This window comes from Mus caroli, chromosome 8 (assembly GCF_900094665.2).
Source record: "Mus caroli chromosome 8, CAROLI_EIJ_v1.1, whole genome shotgun sequence".
Classification (NCBI taxonomy): domain Eukaryota; kingdom Metazoa; phylum Chordata; class Mammalia; order Rodentia; family Muridae; genus Mus; species Mus caroli.
This window is the reverse complement of record NC_034577.1, coordinates 19364764-19376317: the sequence shown is the minus strand read 5'-3', so window position 1 is coordinate 19376317 and position 11554 is coordinate 19364764. Positions and strand designations below refer to the sequence as shown.

At 39.6% G+C, this 11554-nt stretch overlaps 1 protein-coding gene across 1 annotated transcript in view; it reads left to right on the top strand.

Moving 5' to 3' along the window:
* LOC110299910 (disintegrin and metalloproteinase domain-containing protein 32) overlaps positions 1 to 11554 on the top strand; it is a 102087-nt gene that overhangs the window by 51467 nt on the left and 39066 nt on the right. The window contains exons 13-14 of the mRNA XM_021169865.2: positions 8534 to 8638; positions 10273 to 10471. Coding sequence (XP_021025524.1) covers positions 8534 to 8638; positions 10273 to 10471 — 304 coding nt within the window. The remainder of the gene's footprint in view (positions 1 to 8533; positions 8639 to 10272; positions 10472 to 11554) is intronic.

Below are 11554 nucleotides of genomic sequence, written 5' to 3'. Positions count from 1 at the left end.
TCGTTGATGCTTTCCATCAGTCTGGTCAGTGTGAGCATTTTACTGATGTCAATTCTTCCAGTGTTTGAAAGTAAGATCTCTCCCCCCCCCCCGCCCCCGTCACTTTTTGGTGCCTTACTCAAGTTCTTGCTTAGATTTATTCCTGTGTATTTCTTTGTAGGGTTGTGTGTATAGGGGTGGTTTTGTGAGTTCTTTTACAGGTATCTGTCACTTGCACATGAAAAAGGCAGTGAATGGAGTTGTATCATTTGCAGAAAATGGAGATTATCATATTAGGTGAATTAAGCTAGTCTCAGAAAGACAAATATAACACATTTTCATTCCTATGCCGTTCTTAGATTCTATATAAGTGTGTAACCATGTGTGTATATGTTACACGAAAGAAAAAGTTAATCTGGGAGATAAAGGGGACTAATAGGGGCGAGGGAGAGTGAAGAAAGGGAGGGGAGGAGAAGGGGAGGAAGGCTATGGAGGAGAATAAGCTGACTGGACAATATGCATCCTGTGAGAACATCCACCATTGCTCAGCAATCTCCACAGTGCCTGTATGCAATGCCTACAAGTTAAACACACTAAACATGTACTGAATTTTGTGTTTGTACTCTATATTTAAAAAATTGGATATTTAATTTATTTACATTTCAATTTTTTTTAAATTATGGAGTGAAGTTGAATGTTGGTGGAATTTTGATTGGGATCCCTTTGAATCTAGTTGCTTGTGGAAGGTGGTCATTTTTATAATATTAATTATATAGATAAATTAACATAGGAGAGTCATTCTGGTTTTTTGTCTTCCTAAATACCTTTCTTTAGAGATTTGGAAGTTTTCATTTTAGAGGCCTTTTGATTGCTTGGTTAGATTTATTCAAAAGTCCTACATTCTCTAGGACTTCTATCATGAAAAGACGTTGGATTTATTTTTATCAAAGTCTGTTTCTCCATTTACTGAGTGCATTTATGTGATGGATTATACTTATTGACTTACATGTGTTGAGCCATCCCTGAGTTACTGATCGTAGTGGGTGACCTTGGCAGGTGTCTGTTCCAGGCTGGCTAGTATTTTTACATCTATGGTCACCAGGGACATTGATCTGTCTTTTGATTGATTTCATTTTTGTTTTGTGTGTGTGTATCTTTACCTGCCCTTGATAGTAAAATAATACTGGAATGAGCTTGGAGGAGCTCCTTATGTTTCTACATGTTTTTTTAAAAAAAATTTAAGAAATATTGATTGTAGATCTTCAAAAGTCTGGTTGGATACTGCTGCAGCTCAGCTTTATTCCTTTTAAACGTGGGAGGCTTTTACACGTGTTTTAATTTCTTCATTAGTTTTGATCTCTCGGGGTAACTCTCGTGCTTTGGATGAATGGAAATTAATTCACCACCTTTAGGTTTTCCAGCTTCAGAGCACAGCTTTTAAAGTCTTTCTTATAGCATTTCTGAATTTCTTTGTGTATGTTTCCCTGTTCATTTCTGATAATGCTAATTTGGATCCTCGTTTCTTTCGTCTAGCTGGGCCAAGCATCTGTCAATCTTGTCTATCAAGAAGGCAGATCTTAGAGTCATTCCTGTCCTTGTGTTGTTTTCTTTGCTATTGCTCCATTAACTTCTGCTCTGATTTTTATTATTTCTTATCATCTCCTGGCTTTGTGCTTTGATTTTTTTTCTCCTCAAAGTTTAAATTGCATCATTAAGCCATTTATTTGTGCTCTTTCTGGTTAACTTTTAAAAAATATTTATTTATTTGCTTTATGTATATATGAGTACACCGTCACTGTCTTCAGACACACCAGAAGAGGGCATCAGATCCAATTACAGATGGTTGTGAGCCACTATGTGGTTGCTGGGATTTGAACTTATGACCTTCGGAAGAGCAGCCGGTGCTCTTAACCTCCCCACTCTCTCCTTACTCGATTTTGTGTTCTCTCACAACACAAAAAGGGGAGAAACCAAACCAACCAAGACAAAAAGTACCGAAAGAAAATGAAACTCTACGCACACAAGTCCATAGAGTCCATAGGGTGACAACTCCTGGGCATGGGGCCTGCCCTGGGGTGTGTTTGATATACCCAGTATCACTCAGTAAGAGGAAACTGGTTTTCCCTTCCCAGGACATATCAACTGCAAGTAGCTTCTTAGTAAGGGTGAGTGAGACTTGGTGTCTGCTTCTCCGCAAAGCTGGGATTTTGTCTGATGAGTTTGCGCAGGTCTTGTGCTTGCTGTAACAGTCTCTCCGAGTCCACATGCATATCAGCTGTGCTGTGTCGGTCTTGGTGGAGTCATCTACCACCTCAGAGTCTTACGGTCTGTCTGCCTTCTCTTCTGTGTGTAGCTCCGCGAGCCTTGAGAAGAGGGTTTGATATAAAAATCCCTTTCAGGGAGGGATACGCCAAAGTCTCTTATTCTCTGCACATTGTCCAGCTGTGGGTCTGTTATTCACCAGCCACCGATGAGTGCTGAGTGACGCACTGATCTATGGGTGTAAAGATGTCACGAGAAGTCACTTTATTGATAAGCATCTTAAAGCAGGATTATCACAGTAGATGTTCCCCTGGGGTCCATGACCTATTTCATCTCTGTTGTCTGGGCTCCATCTCATAGGGTGGACCATAAATCTAATTTAAGAAGTGGGCAGTTACTCTCATACCATCTGTGCCATTATTACGTATCTGGTAGGCAGGTCACAAGTTTGTAGCTGATTGGTGATGACCTTCGTCCCATGACAGCTTGCAGAGCACCTCCCAGCACTGCGAAAGCTTGTCGCAGGAATGAAGCTTGTAGCTGAGCACAAGCTCAGTCTACCCACATTCAGTGGTGTAAGTTAAGTGTTGTCTTTAGCAGTAGGGCCTTACCATTAGACTGTGGAGAGTGAGGCCTTGCAACAGCCTGAGATATTGGAGGGACTCTATGGGACCACTTTGGCCAATGATCAGTAAAATGTAACTCATCCCTAGTAATGATGGGTTTGCTTAGTGGCATAAGATGCCTAGTTGAGGCATTGGCTCCCCCATTTTCTGGTGATTCCATTTAAATTCCTTTCATATATACATATACATATACATATACATATACATATACATATACATATACATATACATATACATATACATATACATATACAACACACACACATATACACACATAGAGATGCTTCTACAGTAGTAGGTTTCCATATGTTTTTTTCAAAAGCCCTGTAACATTATTTGTTCTTCCTCATATTTGCTCCTTTACTCTTAGGTCCCACTCCTCCCTATTTAGTCCTCCCTGTTCTAGTTTCCCCTTTATCGCTCCATAACACTATTTGGTTTCCCCTTCCTGGGGAGATCAGCCTTATACCCTGGTCCCTTAAGAGGTACCTAACCTCTCTGGCTATTCTAATTGGAGCACACATATCTAAATATTAAAGGCTAACATCCTCATCATATAAGGGAAAATAGGAAATATTTGCCTTTTGGGTCTAGACCACCTTACTCAGGAGGATTGTTTCTAGCCCTCAACTATTTACCTGAAAACCACAGAATTCTGCTTTTCCTTAACAGCTGGATAATATGTTATTGTGTAAATGTGCCACATTTTCATACCCATTCATTAGCTTATCATCTAGGTTGTTTCCAGTTTCTGGCTATTGTGCATAGAGCATCAGTGAACATGGATCAGCAAGTATCTCTTTAGTAGGATGTGGGATCCTTTGGGTATATGCCCAAGAATGGGATATCTGGATCTTGTATCTGATGTGCAGAATCCTTCGGCTTCACGAGAGCCCATTTATTAAGCATTGGTCATAATGCCCGTGCTACCAGTGTTCTGATGAGAAAATCCTTTTCTGTGACATTGAGTTCAAATCTATTCCTCATTTTCTCTTTTCTCATATTCAGGGTGTCTGCTCTTATGTTGATGTCACTAATCCATTTGGAGTTGAGTTTTGTTCTATGAATAATATGGATTATTCTTCTAATGCAGTTATCTCGTTTGATTGCCACCATTTGCAGTGTGTATTTTTTTACTTCTTTCTCAAGGCTTGTATGTCTTTAGGTGTTTTGACATATGTGTGGGTCTTCAGTAGATTCCACTAATCAACAAGCCTGTTTTTATATCAATATTATGTTGTTTTTATTCACTGTATGTGTGTAATACAACCTGAAAGCTGAGATGATATCTCCAGGAGTTCTTCTGTTACTCAGGGCTGTTTAGTTATCCTGTTTTTTTTTTTTTCTTCTTTGTATGTGTGTGTGATTGTGTGTCTGTGTGTGTGAAGTTTGGGTTTTTTTTTCAATTTCTATGAAGGATTTTTAGGGATTGCATTAAATCTATAGATTGCTTTTGATAGGATGGCCATTTAAGCAATTTCAATCCTATATAAGCAAGAGTTGCCTTTCTTTTGATATCTTTTAAAATTGCTTTCTTCAATGTCTTAAAGTTTTTTTTATTATGTAAGTCCTTCATTTGCTTGGTTAAATATTCCCAAGTATGTTTGCCATTTGTATATAAGAAGGCTACTGATTTTTTTGAATGTTAATTTTTATTTTATTTGCGATTGAAAGTAAAGTTATTTTCACACAATATATTCTGTTCACATTTCCTCTCTCTCATCTCCTGAATCCTCCCTACCCTTCCAAATCCATGCCTTCTTCCTCCTCACCATCTTAAGAAAATGGGCAAATTAATAGACAAACAAGGTTGAAACAAAATGAATGAACAAATAAACAAAAAGAAACTAAAAAGAGCATGAGAAACACACATACACACAGACACACACTCAGACTCATTAAAGCTCAGAAATAAAAACACAAGCAAAAAGGTTAAAAAAAAAAAGACCCAAAGAAAGCAATATGAGGCAATAACATCTTCAGAAACACCCTTGAGTTCATTTTCTGCTCACCATTTACTGCCAATCGTGGATCCTGCCTTCTAGAGTAGTTTGCATACACAGTGAGTCTCCCTGGAGGAAACTAATTTTTCTTTTGCAAGCGGTTGTTAAATTGCGGATAGCTTTGTAGTTGGGGATGGGAGCTTGGGTCAATTCCCCCTTTCAGTTCAGAGACCCTGCTTGGTTTGGCCCTGTGCATGCTGTCATAGTCCGTTGTGAGTTCATGCGTGGGTCAGTCCTGTAGTGTTGGAAGACGTGGTTTCTTTGGTATTATTGCCTCTGGCTCTTACAATCTTCCCACTCACTCTTTGGCATCTCTCCCTGAGAACTGAGGAGAGGGATTTGATGGAGACATTCCGTTGAGGACCTAGTGTTCTACAGTCTCATGCTCTCCGCACCTTGTCTGGTTGTGGGTCTCTGTGTTTGTTCTCATCTACTTTAGGAGAAAACTTCAGTTATTTTATTGCTAGGTTCCTCTGGCAGTAGACAGTTTGTCACCAGATCCAGGGTCTATCTAGTCTAAAATTCTTGGCTATGCGATCAGCCTCAGGCATGGGTTCCATCTCGTGTAGTGGGTCTTAAATCCAATAGACTGGTGGTTACTCCCGCAACATCTGTGCCACTATTGTACCCGTGTGCAGTGGCCATGCAGGATGGTTACCATTGTTGATCACAGGGTTTTGTAGCAGGGGTGTGTTGATCTTTCTCGCCTCTGGTTAGTGTGCACAGTACATTCCAGTACCATGAACACCAATCAGGAGGGATGAAGGCTCTTGGTAGGTACCAGGTCAACTTCTTGCCATCAAGTTTGTGGAGAACAACCAATAGCCTCACCCCACATCCTTGCCATCATGAGCTGTCATCTGTTTTATTGATCTTGGCCATTCTGATTGGTGTAAGATGAAATTGCAAAGTAGCTTTGATTTGCATTTTCCTAATGACTAAAGATGTTGGACATTTCTGTAAGTGTTTCTTATCTTTTGAAAGCCTTTTCAAATTAAATTGGGTTATGTGTTAGTTAGTTAGTGTCTAGGTTTCTTTTGGAGTTCTTTATATATTTTAGATATTAGCGTTCTACTGGGTGTGTAGTTGTTAATTTTTTCTCATTCTGTTATCTGGCACTTAGTCTTTTATTCGAGTTTTATGCCAGGTCTTTTATCATGCATGAAGGGACATTGGATTTTTGTCAAAGGCCTTTCTTCATCCAATGAGATGATCACATGGTTTTTGTCTTTCTGTTGTTTTAAAAAACTAAATTCCAAACGTTAAATTTTCCAAATGAAGACTCAGGAGTCAGATGCTGTGGTGAAAGCCTGCTAGCTCAGAGAGTCAGAGAGTCAGAGAAAGCACCCAGCTGACCTTTCTATTCCACTGATATCCTGGGGGAGGGGGAAGGGGAGGGGGGGATAAAACTTTTTCTCCTTCCCTAGGCTGCCTTAAATGCCCTGTAACTCAAAGCCCCTCCTTTCTGTTTATTTATGTTCACTCCCTGTCAGCTGGTTACGTGCTCCACCTCTTGACCTATGGTTGACTTCATTTAGCTCTTGTGTTAAAGGTGCTTTCTCTGGTACAGTTGTCACTCATGGTCTTTCAGAACTTGTAATGCATTTCTCCAAACTCTCCTGGCTTTCAGCTTTCATTGAGAAACATACTGATGGGTTTTCCTTATATGTGACTTGTGTTTTCTTTTCTCTTACAGCTTTCAATATGTTTACTTTGTTCTAGATATTATTGTTTTAATTATGATATGCTATGGTGTGTATATGTCTGTGTGTGTTTCCAGTCTTAACTAGTTGAGGTTCTGTGTGCTTCTTATACCTATATGGGCATATCTTTCCTTAGTTTGGGGCATCTTTTCCTCCTATGATTTTGTTAATGATCTGGTCCATTCCACTAACCAGGGATTCTTCTCTCTCACCCAAGCCTATATTTGGAAGGTTTGATCTTCTCATATGGTCCCACAGTTACTGCATGCTCCTTTCCTGTGTTTGTCTAACCTTTTTGTAGTCATTATTTTGTCTAGATTGTCTACTTTGAGTCCTGATAGTCTTTTTGTATTCTGCTTGATTCATTCTACTTGTAAGACTGTTTCTTAAGTTTTCTAATTGGGATAATATAATTTTCAATTCATGTTTTTTTTTAGCATATGTTCTTCTTTTTAGTGTTTCTACCTTTTTACATTGAATTCAGTATTCAAATTCTGAATTGCCTTAATTTCATTCAGCTATGTATTTGTATTTTCTTCACTCAAGGGTTTCTTGTTATCCTCTTGGAGTTCACTGAAGTGATTGTTTATGCCTACTTCATATCCCTTGAAATATTTTATAAAGCATATGAATGCTCTTTTAATTTCTGCACCCTGGGGTTTATCTAGGTAGTTCTTATAGATACCACTTCTAAGGACTAGCTGGTGTGTTGGGAGACATGCCGTCTTGGTCATTTCTGTTGTTGTTTTGGTGCTTTGACCTGGGCATGTGGACTTCTTTCTTTGGCTGTTTGCCTGATATGATAATCAGTCTTCCCTTAGATTGGTCTATTCTAGACCTGCATGACCTGAGCTAGACCAGATCAAGCTAGTAGATAAGTTGTTCAACTGGACCAGGCAAAATTTGCTCTGAAACCAAGGTCTGGAAAGAGGCCTGTGGATGCCAACAAACCAATGGTGTCTTAGTTAGGGTTTTACTGCTGTGAACAGACACCATGACCAAGGCAACTCTTCTAAGGTCAACATTGAATTGAGGCTGGCTTACAGGTTCATAGGTTCAGGTCATTATCATCAAGGCAGGAACATGGCAGCAACAAGGCAGATATGATGTAGGAATTGCTAGGAGTTCTACATCTTGTTCCAGCGGCAAACAGGAGAAGACTGACTTCCAGGGAGCTAGGATGAGGGTCTTAAAGACCATACCCACAATGACACACTTCCTCCAACAAAGCCATACCTTCTACAACAAGGCAACACCTCCTAATAGTACCATTCCCTGCTAACCATATTCAAACCATCACAAATGGGAAGAGGGAATGATCAAAGAGGGAGGGAGTGTCTCACTGTTCAAAGGTAGCTTTCGAACAAGGCAGGTTCAAAGGCAAACCAACTGGACTTAGGCCTGTGGGTGTACAGATAGCCATATATAAGGGAGGAATAGAGGAGATATGGGGGGGGGGCGTGTAGAGTAGGAAAGGAAAGACAACTGGGAAAGGTGGCTCGTGTGCAATGCAGGTTTACCTTCTCTGGGTCTGGAACTAGCTTTATAGATTTGCAGATGGCAGTAGGTTAGGGGCAACTAGCTTGTTGCTCTAACCCTAACCCTAACTGAAACTGTAACCCTAACTCTAACCACCCTAGCTAATCACCAAGATTATCATGGTCTGCTCAGGAAAACACCTGCCAAGCTCTGGATTGATTTCTTTGACTTTTCTTCCATTGTGATTTATGGTTCTTTCCCTGTTGTATACAACTTCAAGAAAAAGTTATTTCCTATATTTTTCTATGGCTTCTAATTGGATTGGGAAAGAAGTGGAATATCAGTCACTCTATTCACACCTGGCAATGCATTGTGAGAATGAATGGATATTATTGTCTGTATATGCTGCAATTGCTAATACTTTGCTCGACTCATCCCCTCTATCAAGTTTTTTGTTCCTGCCGTGTGTTTGCCTTTGCAGGAATGTGGGCGTGATAGCTGTTGTGAACCTAGAAGATGTGTTCTGAAAGCAGGACGAGCTTGTGACAGTAACTCTCCCTCATCAACATGCTGCAAAGATTGTCAAGTAAGATTTAAGTTTAGTAATATTATATAAGCACCTAGTAAATTATACACAGAATGGATTGACTTATGACTACAGTTTTATGTGAAAAAAATTAACATTTGAAGCAAAGAAAGATGATAACAAATTGAGGACTCAATTTCCTATTTTGTGAAAATTGCTGCAATGTCACAGTCTCTGTCTAATATCACTGTTTTTGTGAACTTGAAGCTGACTCCCACCGCTTCCCCACCCCCCCCTTCTTTTTTCTGTGGCAAATTTTCTGTTTGACCTGAGCTGTACTTGAGCTCAATCTGCATCCCTGGTTGTCCTTTAATTTACAATCTTCCTGCTGTAGTGTCCCAATGACCTGGGATTACAGGAGTCTACCATCAGGTCCAGCTAACATAGGATCATGTATGTATATATATATATATATATATATATATATATATATATATATGTGTGTGTGTGTGTGTGTGTGTGTGTGTGTATAAATTGAAGTGTGTACTTCTTAGTGATAGGCAATGCCATTACTGACAGATTCCATGTTGATTGCTGACCTGGTTGGATTCCTTTCCAGGTCTGTGTTTTGTAGTGAGTGTCCCATAGGAGAATACTACAACTGAACTACCTTCCATCCATGCTGTCTTCTCCATTGTTCTCAATTGACAGTTACATTTTTTCCCCTCGAAATTCATAACATGGTTATATTCATCTTTGGTGATTGCTTTTAAGTGTCAAATGAAAATAATGGCCAAGAAGTATGAGCTAGATGATCCTGTAGGTTTCGTTCTGTAAACCTTCAGAATTCTCTTTATGAAATACTATAATGTAGCAGAAAGATCCTGTTTGGATCCCCATTTCAAACTTCTTGTGCTTTCAATGCTTCTGTAGTCATTAGTCATTCATTCCCCACAATTTTCTCAAGTACTTGTTTTAGTTTGTCTTAGAGTTGATAAGTATTCCACAGTTGCAAACTATGGTATAAGTATTGATGTGTTTGTTTTTTGAAGTTGACCTAATTAAAATATCTTTATAAGAGTAATTTAGAAATCTAACTATAGTCCTTGCTCCCTTGAATGAAAGCACAAAATATCAGTGTGTGTATATGTGTATGTGTGTGTGTGTGTGTGTGTGCACGTGTGTGCGTGTCCAGTGCACATGCCTGCCCTGGCCTATATGTGAAACCCGAGGTTGGCACTGGTGTGGTTCCCCCTATTGCTTCTCTAGCTCCCTTCTTTGATCTGTGTCTCTTTCTCAGCTTGAAGCTTGTTCTTTCAGCTAGACCAGCTGGTGTATGAACCTTGGAATCTTCTTGTCTGACCCTCCTGGTCCCCACACTAGGATGACTGGTGTATACTGCCCTGCCCAGTTGTTATGTGAGTTCTGGGGACTTGAACTTAGGCCCTTAGGCTTTACAACAAGCACGCTCCCCACCGAGGGCCGCTCATGACCCCACATCATGTTCTGTATACCGTTCCTTATACATCGATGTCTTATCTCTTGTTTCATACAAACATTCAATTTATTTTGAAATGAATATCACAGTAACTTATACTATGAGATTAAAAAAATCACTAAGGACTCACAAATGATCAGTACTGTTTTGAAATATTTGTGAACACAATATTGTTATATATAATTTTTTTTGTTAGTTTTTACCAGGAACACATCAATGTAGGCCAGAAAAGCATCTATACTGTGACATTCCTGAAGTCTGCAATGGGAGCTCAGGAAATTGTCCACCTGATGTAACTATAAACAATGGGCATGCTTGCAAAGAAAGCGGGGCTATCTGTTATAATGGAGACTGTCCCGACCTGGACAGGGAGTGCGAATCAATATACGGGGCAGGTAAAAGTTTTGTTACCTCTAAATCAGTGACTCTCAGTATTTCTTTTCACATTGTCAGAACAACAGCAATCACAATGTAGATTTCAGTTTTAATTAATAGTTACATAGTTTTAAGAGGATTTTTGCTAAGATTAAAAATGGCAAATATAAATTGTCCTTGGATATGTGTGTCTTGATAGTTTGATATGTGTATATATGCTTAGATATTTGACATAATCAAGTTAATTCAAGTATCTATAATACCCATAGTACTGTTTTCTCCCTTAGCACTAAATAAAACCTTAAGATCTAAGCTCTTAGAGAATTTCAAGTGTAAAAGAGACTATTGTTTCCTATTGTTATACTGCTGTACTTTAGATTTATTTATTTATTTATTTATATTTATTTATTTATTTATTTATTCATTCATTTTGATCATTACATGCCTTGCTTTTTTTGCCTCCCCTGGTGGTCCCGCCTCTCAGAGCTCCTCATCCCATCCCCACCCCCCTTTTCGCCTCTGAGAAGGAATGCTCCCACCATTTCCCTTCCCTGGAGCCTCAAGACTCTACAGAATTAGGGGCATCCCTTCCCACTGAGGCCAGACAGGGCAGTCTTCTGCTCCATATATGCTGGAGGCCTAGGACTAGCCCGTGTATGCTCTTTGGTTGGTCGCTTAGTCTCTGGGAACTCCCAGGGGTCTGGGTTAGTTGACACTGTTGTTCTTTCTATGGAGTTGCAATCCCCTTCAGCTCCTTCTATCCTTTCCCTAACTCTTCCACATTGGTCCCCAACTTCAGTCCAAAGGTTAGCTATAAGTATCTGCATTTGTCTCAGTCTCAGTCAGCTGCTGGTAGAGCCTCTCAGGGGAAGCCATGCTAAGCTCCTATCTGCAAGGACATCATAGCAGCAGAAATAGTGTCAGGGTTTGGTGCCCATCCATGGGATAGATTCTAAGTTGGGCCAGTCGCTGGCTGGCAATTCCTTCAGTTTCTGTTCCATTTTTGTCCTTGCATTTCTTTTATACAGGAACAGTTCTGGAAGAAAGAAAGAAAGAAAGAAAGAAAGAAAGAAAGAAAGAAAGAAAGAAAGAAAGAAAGAAAG